Source organism: Mesoplodon mirus, assembly GCF_964341445.2.
Source record: "Mesoplodon mirus genome assembly, chromosome: 11".
NCBI lineage: Eukaryota > Metazoa > Chordata > Mammalia > Artiodactyla > Ziphiidae > Mesoplodon > Mesoplodon mirus.
In genome coordinates, this window is record NC_138987.1 from 56,539,212 (window position 1) to 56,560,589 (window position 21,378).

Here is a 21,378-nt window from a genome sequence, read left to right on the forward strand (position 1 = left end):
CCATTAAGAAAATGAAAGACAAGCCACAGACTGGGAGAAAACATTTGCAAATCACTTTTCTGATAAAGGAGTTGTATCCAGGATATATAAGGAACTCTTAAAACTCAATAATAAAAATGGCTAAGTATTTGAATAGACATTTCATCAAAGATATAGGAATGACTAATAAGCACATGAAAAAATGCTCAACATCATTAATCATTAGGGAAATGCAAATTAAAACCACAATGAGATATCACTTCATACTTATTAGAAAGGCTATAATAAAAAAGACAGACAATGACAAGTGTTGTTGAGGATGTGAAGAAACTGGAACCCTAATACACTGCTGATGGAAATTGCAATGGTGCTGTCACTTGGGAAATCAGTTAACAATTTCTTAAAAAGTTAAACATAAGTTTACCAGCAATAATAAATAAATGACATAGAAATTCTACTCCTAGGTATGTCCAAAAAGAAATGAAATTTTACATCCACACAAAAACATATACATGTGTGTTCATAGCAGCATTATTCTTTAAAGCCAAAGAGTGGGAGCAATGCAAATGTCCATGCACTGGTAAATGGATAAACAAAGTTTGGTATATGCAAACAATAGTGTACAATTGGCAATAGAAAGGAAGAAACTACTGATACATCCTATAACATGGCTGAACCTCAAGAACATTATGCTAAATGAAAGACACCAGACATAAAAGACTACATAAAATATGATTCCACTTCATGAAATATCCAGGAAAGGCAAATATATTGAGACAGAAAAGAGATTAGTGGTTGTCTGAGGCTGAGGGTGGGAATGAGGATTGACTGCAAATGGGCCTGAGAGATCTTTGGGGTTTGATAAAAATGTTCTAAAGTTAGATTTTGGTGATAGTTGCACAACTCTAAATTTATTAAAAGTCATTGAATTGTACAATTATCGTGGGTAAATTTTATGGTACGTAAATTATAAAGTTCTTTTTTAGAAAAAGTCAAATCTATTTCCAAAGTCTTACAGCACTCTTACCTGTTTTTTTCTTTTGTTTCTTTTTTTCTTCAAGCGAAGATGTACTAATTCTGCTCAGTAGCTTGACATTGCTCTCAATAGCTTTGAGCATTTCTGGTAACATCTCCATTTGTTCTATACAGTGGTGGTGTTCATCAATATCAATTGTAGTCATTTTAGACAAAATGACATCTTGAAGAGAGTAAAAAAAATTACTTTTGTGCAGAAAAATAAATAATTATAACCATATAGGCTTATAATATTGGCTACCTATTCAATATTGTAGTATTGGGAAATATAGGTATCTCGTAATTATTTCTATTCTGAGGCTTCTCTCTATGAAGAAATTAAAAAAAAAGAGAGACTTGGAATAGAAGGCCAAACAGTAAGCCTTGGCCATAAAAATATGGTTAAAATATGGTTAACAGGTGTCTAATTTTTTAGTTCCCTGACTTCAGGGATGGAGATATCTAAAATGTGAACATGTGCTTTAATATTGGGGATCTAAACTCCAATTAACTCCTTTGGTAAGTTTTCTAGTATTTTATAACCCCTGTTACATGAGATTTCTTGTAACTAAATGAAATTTCTCTTTTTTGTATTCTTAGCTTATTCATTCTTTCATCCAACCAGTGTCTCCTCTGTCATGTACTGTTCTAGATCCTGAAGATACAGCATTTAATAAAACAAATTCCCTAACTTCATACTATTTACATTCTAGTGAAAGGACACAGACAAAAAATTTTTAAAAGACACATTAATTATAAAGTATGTCAGATGGTAAGAAATGCTATAGACAAAAATAAAGAAGAGTAAAGAATAATGGACAGTGCCAGTGGGTAGAGAATGGGGATGGTCAGAGAACACCTCATTTTAAAGAGAAATATAAGCAGAGAATGAGCCATGTGGCTACCTGATGGAAAATGTTCCAGGCAAGGGACTAGGAAGCATAAGGACACTGGGCAGGAGTATGTTGGCATGCTTGAAGAAAAGCAAGGAGGCCAGAATAGCTGGTACTAAGTGAGCGAGCTTATATTTTCCTTATTCTATTCTTCCTGGAACAGAGAGCACCTGTTCTCTAAATAACCACCTTAGTCTTTTCTTGTTTAGTCTTCTTCTAATCCTTCATAATTTGCTTATAATTCCATTCTCTAGCTTTTTCATTAACTTTAAATCACTTCTGGAAACTTACTCCATTCTTCCAGCCACGCCAGAATGTAGACAAGAGTCTTTTCTTTAATTTCAGCAGTCTTGGCACAAGTAACTATTTTCTCCAGCAAACTTGCTCTCCATTTCTTATGTTCTGTAAGGGATATTTCCCTTCCAGAGTGCACATTCTCATCCATAGTATAGCGATTTATTATCCACTGCACATTCTGCATGATGTCACCCAGCTGCATATTAAGGTCCTATAAGAATAAGAAGGGAGAATATATTAATAAATCCTCTGTTTGACAGTAAGCTTTGACCACCTTTCTTCCCAGAATGTCAGTGACAGTCACTATAAAGCTGTCTAATCAAAGGCTTGCCAATTCTAGTTTTTTGTTGTTGTTGTCTTTTGTTTGTTTGTTTGTTTTTGGCTGCACGGCATGTGAGATCTTAGTTTCCTGACCAGGGATCAAATCCGCACCCCCCTGCAGTGGAAGCATGTAGTCTTAACCACTGAACCACCAGGGAAGTCCCCTAATTCTAGTTTTTCTGTGAGTCTCAGATTTTCCTCTTAAATTTTTTTTCTCTGCCTTCATCCTAGCATTGCTATGATATAATGAAAAGAATATTGGGTCTGAAACCATATCTGGATTCCAACTCTAGCTCTCTCATTAAAATGACTTTTAATAAATCACTTAACAATTCTGAGCTGCCCTGACTCATCTGTAAAATAATGCAGATACTGAGTTTACAGTTGATGTGAGACACGTAAGATGTGTGAAATGCCTTATAAACTGTGGCTGCTATAAACAAACTAATTAATTACTAATTAATTAAAGGAAGTTACTTCTTTTTCTTTTTTTAATCAATGCTTACAACTGGAAAGCAGCTATCAGAATATTCCACGACATGATTTCTACTTCATTATTTCCCCTCCTCAAAAATCTATCAGCAAATTCTCAGTGGGGTAATTACTGCCTCATATGGGCATTTAGAAATTTGTGGGGACTTCCCTGGTGGCGCAGTGGTTAAGAATCCGCCTGCCAATGCAATGGACACGGGTTCCATCCCTGGTCGGGGAAGATCCCACATGCCATGGAGCAAATAAGCCCACGCGCCATAACTACTGAGACTGCGCTCTAGAGCCGGCGAGCCACAACTACTGAGCCCACACACTGCAACTACTGAAGCCCGCATGCCTAGAGCCCGTGCTCCACAACAAGAGAGGCCACTGCAACGAGAAGCCTGTGCACCCCAACAAAGAGTAGCTCCCGCTCACCACAACTAGAGAAAGCCCACACGCAGCAATGAAGACTCAACGCAGCCTAAATAAATAAATAACTTAAAAAAGAAATTTGTGGAAGCATTTTTGGTTGTAACAATGAATGGGAGGGAAGATTTATTTTATTTAGTAAAAGGTGCTAAGGGGTGCCAGCCCACCCAACAGTGCAATGGACAGTACACATGTTAAAGAATTGGCCCAGCCTGCATAAATTTTGACTGTCCCATGGGATATTTACATAGGTTAAAAAAAATCTGTTTATAATTATCTGAGCCTAGAAACTTACTCTTTTTAAAGTATAAATGCAGAATAATTTTTTACGGAGTTTCATTGCTTACTGAAATTTCCAGGAATGCAAATATTTTATAAATCAAAGGAAAATATTCTTTAGAATTTCTCCAATAAAATTTCACCATTCTGAAACACCATAGTACCAACTAGCAATGCACTACTGCTAATAATATGTAGTGCCAGTACAATAAACCTGCATTTGTATCAGCCTATATTTGTAGCTTTCATATTTATTTTAATTCTACATAATTAATACATAATTAATTCTACATATCTACTTCTTTGTTATGTCTTCTACTGAAGTTTGACCTAGAACTTACACATTGAAATGTGTGTTATTATAAATTAGCACTTATATTTACCCTCACATATTAATTTTTTTAAGTATGAGTATAGATATTTTATCTATGAATTTCACTTCAGAGGAACAAAGGTATGTTAAAAATATTTTAAAAGGGAATGGTAAATCTGATAGATGGAGAATCACTGCTCCATCTTTTCCAGATTTATCAATTACTCTCTCAGTTTGGCTTCAGACAAACTGAACTCTCTCTACACTCCTTACAATAACATTAAGATTTGGATTTTGCAAGCCAAATCACCATGTCAAAAGAGTAATCAGGGCTTCCCTGGTGGTGCAGTGGTTGAGAGTCTGCCTGCCGATGCAGGGGACGCGGGTTCGTGCCCTGGTCCGGGAGGATCCCACATGCTGCAGAGCAGCGGGGCCTGTGAGCCATGGCCGCTGAGCCTGCACATCTGGAGCCTGTGCTCCACAACGGGAGAGGCCACAACAGTGAGAGACCCACGTACCGCAAAAAAAAAAAAAAAAGTAATCAAATGTTAGGTGCTGGAAATACTGCAATCAGAAATAGGTAATGCAGTTGCAGCAAATTATCAAAAATACAGGAGGGCAGAGACAAAGTCTGATAAGCCGTGATGAAGAATAACATTACAAACTAACACACAGCATGGTGATTAAAGAAAGAGTATCACCAACTTCTCATAAATTCTCCCAGAAAATTCAAGAGAAAGGAACCTCTCTCAACTCATTCTTTGTGGCCAGAATTACCCTCATACCAAAGTCAGATAAAGATACTGCAAAACAAAACAAACAAAAAAAACCCTACAGACCAACATCTCTAAACATTGTTGCAAAAATCCTCAACAAAATACTAGCAAACAGAATTAAACAGCACATTAATAGAATTATATACCATGACCACGTGGGGTTTATTCCAGGGATGCAAAAATGGTTCAACATGTGAAAATCAATGAATGAAATGTACCAAATTTACAAAACGAAGGGGAAAAATATCATATGATCATCTCAATTGATGCAGAATAAGCATGTGACAAAATTCAACACCCTTTTGTGATGAAAACTCTCAACAAAGCAGGTATAGAGGGAACATACCTCAATATAATAAATGCCATATATGACAAGCCCACAGCTAACATCATACTGAAAAGTGAAAATCTGAAAATTATTCCTCTAAGATTAGGAACAAGGCAAGGATGCCCACTCTTACCAGTTCTATTTGACATATTACTGGAAGTCCTAGCCAGAGTAATTAGGCAAGAAAAAAGAAATAGGGACTTCCCTGGTGGTGCAGTGGTTAAGAATCCACCTGCCAATGCAGGGGACACGGGTTCAATCCCTGGCCTGGGAAGATCCCACATGTTGTGGAGCAACTAAGCCCATGTACCACAATTACTGAGCCTGCGCTCTAGAACCTGTAAGCCACAGCTACTGAACCTGCGTGCCACAACTACTGGAGCCTGCATGCCACAACTACTGAAGCCTGTACACCTAAAGCCCGTGCTCCACAACAAGAGAAGCCTGCGCACAGCAACGAAGAGTAGCCCCCACTCACCGCAACTAGAGAAAGCCCACCAACAGCAACAAAGACTCAACGCAGCCAAAAATAAATAAATAAATAAATAATTTAAAAAATAAAAAAATAATAGACATCCATATTGAAAAGGAGGAAATATTATATTTGCAGATGATATAATCTTATATATAGAAAACTCTAAAGATTCCATCAAAAGGGATTTCCCTGGTGGCTCAGTGGTTAAGAATCCACCTGCCAATGCAGGGGACATGGGTTCGATCCCTGGTCCAGGAAGAGTCCACATGCCATGGAGCAACTAAGTCTGTGCACCACAACTACTGAGGCTGTGCTCTAGAACCCACAAGCCACAACTACTGGGCCCGTGTGCCACAACTACTGAAGCCTGCATGCCTAGAGCCCATGCTCCACAAAAGAGAAGCCACCACAATGAGAAGCCCACTGTAACGTAGGGTAGCCTCTGCTTGCCACAACTAGAGAAAGCCTGTGTGCAGCAACGAAGACCCAACACAGCCAAAAAAAAAGTTTCCATAAAACAACAACAGCAACAACAACAAAAAACAAACCTGTTAGAACAAATAAATGAATTCATGAAAGTTGCAGGATACAAAATCATACACAAAAATGTTTAATTTTCTATATACTAATAATGAACTCTCAGAGAAATTAAGAAAGTAATCCCATTTACAACTTCATCAAAAAGAATAAAATACCTGAGACTAAATTTAACCAAGGAGGTGAAAGACGTGTATATTGGAAACTACAAGACATTAATGAAAGCAATTGAAGACACACATGGAAAAGTATTTCATGCTCACACACTGCAAGAATTAATATTGTTAAAATATCTATACTACCCAAAGCAACCTACAGATTGAATACAATCCTTTTCAAAATTCCAATGACATTTTTTACAGAAATAGAACAAAAAATCCTAAAAATAAAAGAAAAAATCCTGAAATTTTTTTACAGAAATAGAACAAAAAATCCTAAAATTTGATTCTTTTGGAATCATAAAAGACCCTGAAGAGCTAAAGCAATATTGAGAAAAAAGACAAAAGCTGGAGGCATCAAGCTCCCTGATTTCAAACAATATTACAAAGCTATAGAAATTAAAACAGTACAGTATCAGCATAAAAATAGACACATACATCAATGGAACAGAAAAGAGAGCCTGGAAATAAACCCACACACACATATCATCAGTTTATGACAAAGGAACCAAGAGTATACAGTGGGGAAAGGAAAGTCTTTTCAATATATGGTGCTGGGAAAATTGGACAGCCACATGCAAAAGAGTGAAACTGGATTTCTGTCTTATAGCATACATAAAAATTAACTCCAAATGGATGAAAGACTTGAATGTAAGACCTGGAACTATAAAAATTCCGGAAGAAAACATAGGTAGTAATCTCCTTGACATTGCTCTTGGTGATAATTTTTTGGATTTGACACCAATAACAAAGGTAAAAAAAGCAAAAATAAACAAGTGGTACGACATCAAACTAAAAAGCTTCTGGGGACTTCCCTGGTTGTCCAGTGGGTAAGACTCCATGCTCCCAATGCAGGGGGTCTGGGTTCAATCCCCAGTCAGGGAACTAGATCCCACATGCATACCATAACTAAGAGACCACATAACACAGCTAAGAGTCTGCATGCCGCAACTAAGAAGTCCGCATGCTGCAACTAAAAGATCCCATATGCTGCAACGAAGATCCCAAGTGCCTCAACTAAGACCTGGTGCAGCCTAAATAAATAAATAAATAGCTTCTGCACAGCAAAGGAAACCATCAGCAAAATGAAAAAGCAACCTACCAAATGGGAGAAAATGTTTGCAAATCATATATCTGATAAGGGGCTAATATTCAAAATATGTAAAGAACTCATACAACTCAATAGCAAAAACCCAAACAATCTGATTAAAAAAATGGACAGAAGATATGCATAGACATTTTTCCAACGAAGACATACAGATGGCCAATGGGTACATGAAAAGATGCTCTACCATTATTAATCATCAGGGAAATGCAAATCAAAACCACAATGAAATGTACCTCACACCTGTTAGAATGGCTATTATCAAAAAGACTAAAATTAACACTTCTTAGTGTTGGCAAGGATGTGGAGAAAAGGGAACCCTTGTGCACTGTTGGTGGGAATGTAAATTGGTGCAGCTACTATGGAAAACAAAATGGAGTTTCCTCAAAAGATTAAAAACAGAACTACCATATGATTCAGCAATTCCACTTTTGGGTATTTATCTGAAGAAAACAAAAACACTAATTAGAAAAGATACTTGCACTCCCATGTTCACTGTAGCATTATTTACAATAGCCAAGATATGGAAACAAACCAAGCATACAAAAATATACAATGGAATATTAGTCAACCACAGAAAACAATGAAGTTTTGCCATTTACAACAACGTGGATGGACTTTGAGTGCGTTATGCTAAGTGAAATAAGTGAGACAGAGAAACACAAATACTGTATGATCTTTCTTATATGTGCAATCTAAAATAAAACTAAATTCATAGCTACAGAGAACAGTTTGATGGTTACCAAAGGTAGGGGTAGGTACAGTGTGAAAAATGGGTGAACTATTTCTTTTTTTTTTAGTTTAGTTTAAATAAATTGATTTTTAAAAATCAGTTGTGGAGCTTCCCTGGTGGCGCAGTGGTTGAGAGTCTACCTGCTGATGCAGGGGACACGGGTTCGTGCCCTGGTCTGGGAGGATCCCACATGCTGCGGAGCGGCTGGGCCCATGAGCCATGGCCGCTGGGCCTGTGCGTCCGGAGCCTGTGCTCCGCAGCGGGAGAGGCCACAACAGTGAGAGGCCCGTGTACCGCAAAAAAAAAAAAAATCAGTTGTGTTGTTATACACTAACAGTTAACAATCTGAAAAGGAAATTAAGAAAACATTTCTACTTACAGTAGCATCAAAAGAATAAAATACTCATAATAAACTTAACCAAGGAGATGAAAGACAATGTTAAAACATCAGTACTACTGAACCAATCTACAGACAGTATAATCCCTAACAAAACCCCAATGGTGTTTTCTGAAGAAATAGAAAAATCCATCTTTAGGATTCATGTGGAATCTCAAGGTACCCCAAATACCCAAAACCATCTTGAAAAAGAGGAATAGGGCTTCCCGGGTGGCGCAGTGGTTGGGGGTCTGCCTGCCGATGCAGGGGACACAGGTTCGTGCCCCGGTCCGGGAAGATCCCACGTGACGCGGAGTGGCTGGGCCCATGCACCGTGGCCGCTGAGCCTGCGCGTCCGGAGCCTGTGCTCCGCAACGGGAGAGGCCACAGCAGTGAGAGGCCCGCGTACTGCAAAAAAAAAAAAAAAAAAAAAAGAAAAAAAGAAAAAGAGGAATAAAGTTGGAGAGCTCATACTTCTCATTTTCAAATATTACTATAAATCTACAATAATTAAAATAGCATACTGTTGGGCTTCCCTGGTAGCGCAGTGGTTGAGAGTCCACCTGCCGATGCAGGGGACACAGGTTCGTGCCCCGGTCTGGGAAATCCCACGTGCTGCGGAGCAGCTGGGCCCATGAGCCATGGCCACTGAGCCTGCGTGTCCAGAGCCTGTGTTCCACAACGGGAGAGGCCACAACAGTGAGAGGCCCGTGTACCGCAAAAAAAAAAATAATAATAAAAAATAAAAATAGCATACTGTCATAAAAGACATTTAGACCAGTAGAATAGAATACAGAGCCCAGAAATAAACTTTTGCATATATGGCCAAATAATTTCTGACAAGAGTGCCAAGACCATTCAATGGGAGAGGACAACAAATGATGTTGGGAAAACTGGATACCCACATGCAAGAATGAAGTTGGACCCTTATCTTATACTATATACAAAAATTGACTCAAAATGGATCAAAAACCTAAGCATAAGACCTAAAACTATAAAACAGAGGAAATGTAGAGAGAAAAGCTTCATGACGTTGGATTTGGCAATGATTTCTTAGATATGACACCAAAAGTACAGGCAATAAAAGTAAAAATAGATTGGACTAAATCAAAATTTAAAACGTGCATCAAAGGACACAATCCACAGAGTGAAAAGTTAACCTATGGAGTGAAAAAAATTTTTGCAAATCATATATCTAATGAAGGGTTAATATCCACAATATATAAAGAACTCTTGGGACTTCCCTGGTGGCACAGTGGGTAAGACTCCACACTCCCAATGCGGGGGCCCAGGTTCGATCCCTAGTCAAACCCAGTGTGGGATCTGAGAACTAGATCCCACACGCATGCTGCAACTAAGAGTTCACATGCCACAACTAAGGAGCCCATGTGCTGCAACTAAGACCCAGTGCAATCATATGAATAAATAAATATTTTTTTAAAACTTATTTAAAAATAAACTTTCAACATCAAATAAATAAATAACCCAATTCAAAAATGGGCAAAGAACTTGAATAGACATTCAAAGAAGATATATAAAATGGCCAACAGATATATGAAAAAAATCTCAGTATCACTAATCATTAGGGCAATGCAAATCAAAACCACAATGAGATACCACTTCATACCCATTCAGATGGCTACTATCAAAAACAAACAAGTGAAAAATAGAAAATAAATGCTGGCAAGGATGTGAAAATTGGAACTCTTGTGCACTGTCGGTGGGAATACAAAATGATACAGCCATTATGGAAAATGTATGGCAGTTCCTCAAAATATTAAAAATAGAATTACCATATGATCCAGCAATTCTACTTCTGGTTATATACCTGAAATAATTGAAAACAGGGTCCCTAAGAGATCTTAGTACACCTGTGTTCATAGTAGCATTATTCACAATAGCCAAGAGATAGAAGCAACCCAAGTGTGCATTAACAGCTGAATGGATAACAAAATGTGGTATATACATACATTGAAATGTTATTCAGCCTTTAAAAGGAAGGAAATTCTGACACATGGTACATGGATGAACCTTAAAACATTAAACTAAGTGAAATAAGCCAGTCATAAAAAACAAATACTGTATGATTTCACTAATATGAGATATCTAGAATAGTAGAATTTATAGAAACAAGTAAAATGGTGGTTTCCAGAGGCTAAAGGGAAGAGGGAAATAGGGTATTGTTGTTTAATAGGTGTAGAGTTTTAGTTTTGCAAGATGAAAAAGTTCTGGAGGAATCCCCTGGCAGTCCAGTGGTTAGGACTCTGTGCTCTCACTGCCAAGGGCTGTGCAGTGGGGCCAAAAAAAAAAAAGATGAAAAAGTTCTGGAGGCTGATTGCACAACAATGTGATTATACTTAATACTACTGAACTATATACTTAAAAATGGTTAAGATGGTAAAATTTATGTTATGTGAATTCTACCACAATTAAAATTAGACAAAAACATTTTTTAATTAAAATAAGGAGTAATCAGATGTTAAGTGCTGGAAATACTGCAATAAGAAACAGATGATCCAGTTGCAGCCAGTAATTTAAGTCAGGTATACAGGAGAGCAGAGTCAAACTTTGCTAGGTCAAGTGACGAAAAATAACATTACAAGCTAACCAGCTACTCATAAATTCTTCCAGAAAACTGAACAGGAAAGAACATTTCCCAATTTATTCTCTGAGGCCAGCATTATCCTGATACCCAAGCCAGACAAAGACATAAGAAAATAAACTATATGTCAATATTCTTTATGAACACAGTCACAAAAATGCTTAACAAAATATTAGAAATTAGATCAAACAATGGACTGAAAAGAAAACATTATGAACAAGTGGAGTTTATTCCTAGAACACAAGGTTGATTCAAAACTGGAAAATTAATAAATGTAAATGACCATATCATTAGTCTAAATAAGAAAAAAATATGATCATCTCAATAGATGCAGAAAAAGCAGCTGACAACATTCATTCATGTTTTTTTTTTAAATTCTATAGCAAACTAGGAATAGAGGATAACTTCCCCAACGTGATGAAGAACATTTACAAAAAATTTACAGCTAGGATTATACTTAATGGTGAAAGTCTAAATTGCTCTAAGGATTCATTTTTATTCAATCTTGTATTAAGGTCCTACCCAATGCAATAAAGTAAGAAAAGGAAATAAAAGAATATTCATTGGAAAGGGAGAAATAAAAGGTTTGTATTTACAGACCAAACAAAAACAAAAATCAAACAAACAAAAAACTGTCTGTGTAAAAACTCCCAAGGAATCTATAAAAAAGAGCTGCCAGTATACAAAAATCAAAATCATATTTCTATACACTAGCAATAAACAATTGGAAATTGAAATTTAATAAAACAGTACCATTTGCAATTAACACTAAAAACATGAAATACTTAAGTACAAATCTAACAAGATAAGCGCAAGATCTGTACATTGAAAATTACAAAGCATTGATGAAAGAAATCAAAGAAGATCTAAATAAATGATGACAATTCTAAGCACAGACAAAGATGTAGAGCAACTGGAACTCATACTTTCCCATTGGGAATGCAAAATAGTAAAGCTATTTAAGATAACAGTTTGGCAGTTTTTTGTAAACGTATGCTACCATATGACCTAGCAATACCATTCCTAGGTATTTAGCCAAGAGATGAAAACTTATGTTTATACAAGAATTTATACATGAATGTTTGTAGTGACTTTACTTGTAATTGCTCCAAACTGGAAACAACCCCAATATCCTTCAACTAGTGAATGCATGCTTTATGCTAAGACAGATTCAAATGATGTAGGGTATGATTCCCTTTGTGTGGCATTCAGGAAAGGGAAAACTATAAGGACAGAAAACTAATGGCTTCAGGGGTCTATCAGCCAGGGAAGGGTTGGCCACAAAAGGGCATAAGGGGATTTTTTGAGGAGACAGAATTGTTTTAAATCTGAATTTTGATGGTGACGACATGTCTTTGTCAAAACTCTTGAACAGTATACCAAAAAGTGGGAATTTCACCTTAATTTAAAAAAAAGTTACAGGCAGTAGAATCAGACTACCTGGATTTTATTTTATTTTTTTAATTTTTTAATTTTTTTGGCTGCATTGGGTCTTCATTGCTGTGAGCGGGCTTTCTCTAGTTTTGGTGAGTGGGGGCTATTCTTTGTTGTGGTGCACGGGCTTCTCATTGTGGTGGCTTCTTGATGCGGAACACGGGCTCTAGGCACACAGGCTTCAGCAGTTGCAGCACTCAGGCTCAGTAGTTGTGGCGCACGGGATTAGTTGCTCTGCGGCATGTGGGATCTTCCTGGACCAGGGATCAAACCCGTGTCCCCTGCTTTGGCAGGTGGATTCCCAACCACTGCACCACCAGGGAAGTCCCACACTACCTGGATTTGATTCAGATCCACCACGTGTAACAACTATGACCTTTAGGCAGGCCTCAGATAGTCTCAGTTTCCCATCCGTGAAATAGGATTAATAGTAATACCTATCCATGTTGAATTATCATGGGAATTAAATGAGATAATCTGTAAATAAACTTTTACCATAGGTAACATGGTAAACACTTTAAATGCTACCAGGTTATTAAGTGCCTACTATATGCCAGAGGGATGAAAGGGTCAAAGTAAGAAGAAGGGTAGAGAAAGCACCATAACCTGGAGCAGAATAGAACGTGAGAAGCAGATAATAGCAATAGCAAAATGAACACAGTGTACCTATTCTCCAGCTGAAAAAACAGGAAATCTTTAAAGTCTCCTGTGTTCCCCATATCAACTGCATCCCTTTCCCAATGCCCAGAGATAAATACTATCGTGAATTTTAATCTCTATACTTTTAACACTGTAGTAAACTGAATGACGTCCCCATCCCCCAAAGATATTGTTAAGAGCACAAGTTCCTGCACAGTGAGGCCAAACAAATCTAAATGTCGGAGTTTGGAGCAGAGAAAGGTTTATTGCAGGGCCAAGCAAGGAGAATGGGTGGCTCCTGCCCAGAAACCCACAACTCTCCAATGGTTTGGGGAGAGAAGTTTTTACAGGCAAAATTGGGGGTGAGGGCTGCAGGGTGTGTGACTTTCTTCTAATTAGGTTGGTGGTGAGGCAACAGGGTGGTGCTTTAGGAATCTTGTGTTCAGCCTGAAGTTACCATCCTAAACCTGGGTGGAGGCCTTAGTACCTGCAGAAGAACTCAAAGGTATTGTTATGTATGTTCCTTGCAGAGGAACCAGGACCCTGCCCCAAGGCTGCACTGTTGTTTCTTGACTGCTCCTCCTTTGCTTCTGCATTCCCTCCCTTCCCTGATTAGCAACTATTTGAATCTGCCCTTTAGAACTCAGGGAAGGTCGAGGAGGTTGAAAACTTTGCCTGCAAGTAAGAAAATGGGACACGGAAAGGATTTGTAACAGGGAGGGCTCCACAGGGTCTTACTCCATTTCAGTATCAGGTCATAATCCCAGGAATGTGTAAAAGTTACTTTATATGGGAAAAGGGTCTTTGCAGATGTGTTTAAATTAATGATCTTGAAGTGGAGAGATTATTCTGGATTATCTAGGAGAGCCCTATTGCAATCACAAGTGTCCTTATAAAAGGGAGGAAGAGGGACAAAATTTTACAGACACATACAGAAGAGAAGGTTCAATGTGAAGATGGAGCAGAGAGAGATTTGAATCTGCTGGCCTTGGAGATTGGAGTGATGTGGCCACAGACAAGGAATGCCAGCAGCTACCAGAAACTGCAAGAGACAAGGAATGGATTCTCAGAGTCCAGAGAGAGTGCAGCCCTGCTGACATCTTGATTTCAGCCCAGTGATGCAGATTTCAGACCTCTAGAATTTCTGACCTTTAGACTTGTGAGAGACTAAATATCTGTTGTTTTATACCATGTGGTTGTGGATATTTGTTACAGCAGTGAAGGAAACCATAATATGTCACCCCAAAATATGCCTCTGACATAAAAATTATTTTGAGCCGAAGGCTATTAAGAATCAGCAAACGTGGGAATCCCCTGGCTGTCCAGTGGTTAGAACTCCTGCTTTCACTGCCGAGGGCCTGGGTTCAATCCCTGGTTGAATCCCCGCAAGCTGTGTGGCGAGGCCAAAAAAAAAAAAAAAAAAAAAAAAAATCAGCAAATGCCGGAAAAGCTCTGTCATCCCCCTGTTCTGCCTAAAGGCAGGATACAAATTCTTTTTACTGGAGATAGACTTATCAGCACCAGAGGAATCTGCAAAGAAACATTACTCTATTAGTTTCCTCCCATATATTTACCTTCCCACAGTTTGCCACTTTGAAAGCCTAAAACTACTTTCCTTTTTTCTGTCATTTCTCCACAAATTTATTGTTCTTTGTTGAAGATGCTAACATAAGCCACTTGGAGTTACTCTTCCTTTAAATTTCTCCCAGGTGATGTGCACTGCACATGTTAGTAAAATGCTTTTCTCTTGTTAATCTGTCTTTTTGTGAAGGAGTACTAGCTGAAAACCTAAAATGGGTGAGGTAAAGTTTTCTCCCCTGTAGTAGAGACCACACACGCACTCACTCATGCATGTGCGCACACACACATCCTTAGACAGTAGATTGTGTAGTTTTGCTTGTTTTTTAATTATTCTCTTTATCCTTCAGTGACTTGCTTTTTTCCCTCAACATAGTGTTGTTTTTAGTTTATACATGTTGAAGTGTATACCTATAGCTCGTTCATTTACACTGTTGTGTGTTTAGTATTTTATTGCACAAATATACTACAATTTACTTATCCATTACTATATTGGTTTGTTTTCAGTTTTGTGCTTTTACAGACGATAGTATAAAATTTTTGAACATGCCTCCTTGTACACATATGCAAGAGTTTTTCTAGAGCTATGCTGTCCAATATGGTAGCCACTTGCCACGTGTAGCTACTGAGAAATTTTAATGAGGCAAGTGTGACAGGAAATTAATTTTAATTAAACTAATTGAAATTTTAAAACTAATACGATTCATTTATTGGAAAACCTTTAAGTATTTTGGAAGAACTTGGTATATGAATCTAACTCTTCATCTATAAATTTTATGAAATCTAAATATCGATCAAGTATTTCTGATGAAAATTTAACATGCAATTTGAGAGGTATTCTAAGAACAAATTACATGCTGAATTTCAGACAGTATGAAAACAGTGTATACCTCTTAATAATTTTTTTTATTGATAAACAACTTCAAGCTTTGAAGAGTAAATAGCTCTCAACCTAGAACTGTGTATCCAGCAAAATTATCTTTCAAAAGTATGAGGGTTATATGATATTAATATCATAAAAATATGTTGTAAAGAGTTTTCAATTTTTCTCTTCTCTGAAAAATTTGTATAAGTTTAATTTTCCTAGAAAATTTCCCAATTCACCTAAGCTTTCTAAGTTACTGTCCCCAAGTTGTACAATATATTCTATATCCTCTTATCATTTGTTCAATCTCTGCTGCATGTACTGTTATATCACCACTTTCATTCTTTTTTAAAAAATATTTATTTATTTATTTGGTTGTGCTGGGTCTTAGTTGCAGCAGGTGGGCTCCTTAGTTGAGGCTACCCCTTTCATTTCTTTTTTTTAAGGTAGAAATGAGTTTTTTAATTAATTAATTAATTAATTAATTAATTTTTTGGCTGTGTTGGGTCTCTGTTGCTGAGTGCAGGCTTTCTCTAGTTGCAGCGAATGGGGGCTACTATTCATTGCAGTGCGCGGGCTTCTCATTGCAGGGGCTTCCTTGTTGCAGAGCACAGGCCCTAGGTGCGTGGGCTTCAGTAGTTGTGGCACGTGGGCTCAGTAGTTGTGGCTCATGGGCTCTAGAGCACAGGCTCAGTAGTTGTGGCTCTTGGGCTTAGTTGCTTCACGGCATGTGGGATCTTCCTGGACCAGGGCTCGAACCTGTGTCCCCTGCATTTGCAAGTGGATTCTTAACCACTGCGCCACTAGGGAAGTCCACCCCTTTCATTCTTAATAGTGTTTATTTGCTCCTTTTCTTTTTTTTCTTGATCAACCGTTACAAAGATTGTTGAATTAGACTACTCAAAGAATCATTTTTTACCTTTCTTAATCCTCTTCATTGTATTTTTTTCTATTTTTTAAAGTTGTACTCTTAATTTTTGTTATTTCCTTCATTTTACATTCTCTGGGCTTAATCTGTTGTTTTTTTTCCCCTAACTTCTAAGTTGTCTGTTTAGCTTATGCATTTTTAACTTTCTTTTCTAATATAAGGTATAAATTTCCCTGTAAGTACTACTTTCATTACATCTCATATGCATTTAACATAGTGCATTTATTGTTATTCTAAGTATGTTATTCTAAGTATTTTCTAATTTCTACTATGACTTCTTTGACTTATGAATTATTTTGGAGTTTTCCCCAATTTGTTTGTTTCTTTTTTTTTTTAGCCAACTTTTGTCCACTAATTTCTAATTTGGTTACATTGTGGTCTGTATGTTATCAATTCTTTGAAAATTTTAAAACCTTTAATCTAAAATGTGGCCAATTCTGAGAAATGTTCCATTTGTGCTTAGAGAATATGTATTTTCCAGTTTTAATGTTGATTCCTGAATTTGTCCATTAGGTGATGCTTGTTATTGTGTTGTTTAAACCTTTTACATCTTCAATGGGTTTTGTTAGCTTAATCAACCAATTATATTAAAATAGTAGATTTTTTTTCAATTTCTTCTTGTACTTGTGAAATCTTTTTCTTTGTATATTTTTAAGCTTTGTTACTAGGGGCATAGGCATGCATGCAGTTTCAGAATTATCACACATGGAATTGAATCTGATCAATTGATAACCCTCTTTCTCTCCAGTAATACTTTTGTTTTTTTGGCTGCATTGTGTCTACGTTGCTGCCTGTGGGCTTTCTCTAGTTGCGGCGAGCAGGGGCTACTCTTCGTTGCAGTGCACGGGCTTCTTATTGTGGTGGCTTCTCTTGTTGCAGAGCACAGGCTTTAGTCACGTGGGCATGAGTAGTTGTGGCACATGGGCTCAGTAGTTGTGGCTCACAGGCTTAGTTGCTCCGCGGCATGTGGGAGTCTTCCTGGACCAGGGCTCGAACCCATGTTCCCTGCATTGGCAGGTGGATTCTTAACCACTGCACCACCAGGGAAGCCCTCCAGTAATACTTTTTGACTTAAAGTCTATTTGTCTGATACTAAAACAATTGCACCAACAGTTAATATTTGTCTGGTATATGTTTTGCCATCCTTTTGCTTTCAATTTTTCTGTCTCTTGTTTTAGATATCTTCTAAAGAGCATTTACTGAATTTTTTTTCATCCAGTCTAACAATCTTTGTATTTTACTTTTTACTTTTGCATAGCTATTGAATACATCAGTCAGGGTCTAACCAGAAAAACAGAGAGAACATTACGTATGTAAAGCATTAAAAAAATTTAAAGTAGAGAATTTGTTACATATGTCATAGAAGAGCCAAAAGGCCAAACAGGGAATGAATGTGAGGCAACCAGAGCTAGTAACAGCAGGAACAAAAAGAGGAGATTGTGTTACTGAAGCTCAGGTGCTTGGAAGCTGGTATAATAGGCCTGTCATGAACTGGATCCATGAAGGAGATACTCCAGAGACACTGCCCCAGCGAAACAGGGAGGGGGTCTACCTTCCTCCTGCCTTACAGCCTTTTGCTTTGCCTTCCTTTGTCCAAACCCAGTAGAAGCCTGCTGGCATAGGTGCTTGAGAAAGGCAGCATGCAGGGGTCTGTCCACCTCTCCTCAATTCCTTCCCATGCCACATAATTCAGAGAAGACTAAGGGAACAGTAAACAGATCCAGGTCCAGCAGATTGATATATTTGCTTCATTTTTACCATCTATAATCATTCACGTTATTTCTAATTAGAATGATTACAAAGCACTAAATAGGATTGATTAGAATACTTACTGTTCTAAGTTTTTCACCTTTCTTGCTGACTTTTGAATTGATTTTTTTCTTTTAGTAATAGCTTCCTTAAAAATTTCAACACATATATTTGTAAATTAACACAGTCTAAGGTAAATCAATATCAGTACGCATCTTGGATAGTACAAGTAGCTTAATGCTTTAACACTGATCAATCTCTTTTTCATATGTTATTGTTGTCCAGTATTTTATTTCTATTTTTGTAAAGCTCCACAAATTAGACATTATTATTGTTTTATTGTTATTGTTTTATATACCTGATTTCTTTATATTTGCCTATGTTTACAATTTTATTTTCTCATTACACCTTTTTTCATATTAAACTTCTCTGTGATTACCTTCCTTCTTCCTCAGAATCATCCTTTAGAAGTTCCTTAGGTGAGGGTCTATTAGTAGCAAACCCTCTAAATTTCTCATTGTCTGAAAATGTCTTTATTTCACCCTCATACTTGAAAGATTTTTTGCTGGATATGCAATTCTAGGTTGAGAGTTGTTTACTCTCAAAGCTTTGAAGTTGTTATCCCATTATCTTTGGTATCCATTGTTACTCTTGAGATAGCTGGGAGCATAAATGCCATTACTTTGTAGGAATCTCACTTTATTCTCTGCCTGCTTTTAAGATGCAATCTTTGTCATTGGTTTTCTGCTGTCTCACAACTATGTATTTAAATATTGATTTGATTTTTGTTACCTTGCTTGGGATTCTTTGGGATTCTTGAATCTGAATATTGATGTCTTTATCTAATATGTAAAATTTTCAGCCATTATTTATTTATGTATTACCTCTCTCCGGTCTTTTCTATTTTCTCCTTCTGAAAGTCTGACTAGAATATATTGGATCTTCATGTTGGTTAACCCCTCTTTTGTGGTTTCAATTTTTTCATCTCTCTGAGCTGCATTCTTTTTTTTTTTTTTTTGGCCATGCTGTGTGGCTTGTGGGATCTTAGTTCCCCGACCAAGGATTGAACCCAGGTCCATGGCAGTGAAAGCGCCAAGTCCCAACCACTGGACCACCAGGGAATTCCCCATGAGCTGCATTCTTAATAATTTCTTCACAATTTTCTCAGTTTATTAACTCTTTCTTTAGTGTTTAATCTGCTACTTCACCTGTCTATTGAGCTTGTGAATTTAATATTTTTATTTTTATGTTTAGAAATTTTATTTGGTGGCTTCCCTGGTGGCGCAGTGGTTGGAAGTCCGCCTGCCAATGCAGGGGATGCAAGTTCGTGCCCTGGTCCGGGAGGATCCCGCATGCTGCGGAGCAGCTGGGCCCGTGAGCCATGGCCACTGAGCCTGCATGTCTGGAGCCTGTGCTCTGCAACGGGAGAGGCCACAATAGTGAGAGGCCTGCGTACTGAAAAAAAAAAAAAAGAATCCACCTGCCAATTATAGGGGACATGGATTCGAGCCCTGGTCTGGGAAGATCCCACAGGCCATGGAGCAACTAAACCCGTGCACCACAACTACTGAGCCTGCACTCTAGAGCCTGCGAACCACAACTACTGAGCCCACGTGCCACAACTACTGAAGCCCACACCTAGAGCCTGTGCTCCGCAACAAGAGAAGCCACCACAATGAGAAGCCCACGCACCACAATAAAGAGTAGCCCCCGCTTGCCGCAACTAAAGAAAGCCCGTGTGCAGCAACGAAGACCCAACACAGCCAAAAATAAATAAATAAATAAATTTATTTATTTAAAAAAAAAAGAAATTCTATTTGGTTTGTTTTCAAAACTTCCTGCTCACTTTGAGAGAATTTTAATCTTATCGTATTCTGGTCATTTTTATTTTTTTAAACATGGTAAATGAGCTTAAATTCTACATCTGACAATTTTAAAAATCCAGTGTTGGTGGATGTGATTTCTTAGATTCTTGTTTCTGCTAAATCTTGATCATTGTAGCCTATTTCCTCTTCCATAAAACTTCTTTGCTGGGGACATCCCTGGTGGTCCAGTGGTTAAGACTCTGCCCTTCCAATACAGGGGACGTGGGTTGGATCCCTGGTTGGAGAACTAAGATACCACCTGCCCTGCGTACAGCCAAATAAAAAACAAAACAGAACAAAAAAACTTCATTGCTGAAAATACATTCAGTCTTGTGTTTAAAATACTTCCCTTGGGCAGGGTCTATATATCTATATATTCATTTTTGGCAAGGTCCCTTGTGATTTCTTTAAAATTCCAGCTTGATTTTTAGGGGGATACAGAGTTAGCATGAATTCTGGTTCCAAACTCATATGAGCACCAATCTATCGGTAGGCATTCTAAGAGATTTTCTTTTCTTCTCTACCTTCCAGGCCCAAGACTGAACCAGTAAGCTTTCTTATTATTACCTTTGGTAGTATTGGGCAGTGGAATATAGTTAATTTACTGAGGATATTGTCTATCAAAGGTCCCAATGACATGCAAAGTTCTGTGTTCTGACCTCCCACCTTACTTGAACCCCGGACTTGTCTCATTCCCCCAAGCTTGTGTCTAGTTAAAATTCAAGTTCTAATCTCTACTTCACACTGTAAACAAAATTTAATTCCAGGTGGATTGTAGATCTAAATGTGAAAGGTAAACACAACATATAAATATACGTTCATTACTTTTTTCATATATAAAATGCAAGAAGCACTAAGCATAAAGTAAAAGAGAAATAAATTGGATTACATTAAAATTTAAGAAATTGCATTAGTCAATAGGCACAATTAGGAGCATGAAAGGAAATCCACAGAGTAAGAGAAAATAGTTGCAGTCCATATTATTAGTGAAGGACTTGAATCCAGAACATATAAAGAACACTTACAAATTAATAGAACCTGATAGAAAGACTAGGCAAAAGACATGAATGGTATTTCAATAAAGAGAATGTCCAAATGATCAATAATCACAAGAAAATGTGTTCAGTTTCATTAGTAACTAATAAAGTGCAAATTAAAACCATAATAACATAGTATCATATACCCAATGGAATGGCTAAAAATAAAAGACTGTAATATGAAGTACTGGTAA

The 21,378-nt window shown here is 37.5% G+C and overlaps 1 protein-coding gene across 1 annotated transcript in view; it reads right to left on the reverse strand.

Moving 5' to 3' along the window:
• The window catches only part of FAM186A (family with sequence similarity 186 member A), a gene marked incomplete at both ends in the record, with an annotated part of 98,181 nt that overhangs the window by 39,678 nt on the left and 37,125 nt on the right, over positions 1-21,378 (reverse strand). The window contains 2 exon segments of the mRNA XM_082635309.1: positions 1,007-1,177; positions 2,178-2,394. Coding sequence (XP_082491435.1) covers positions 1,007-1,177; positions 2,178-2,394 — 388 coding nt within the window.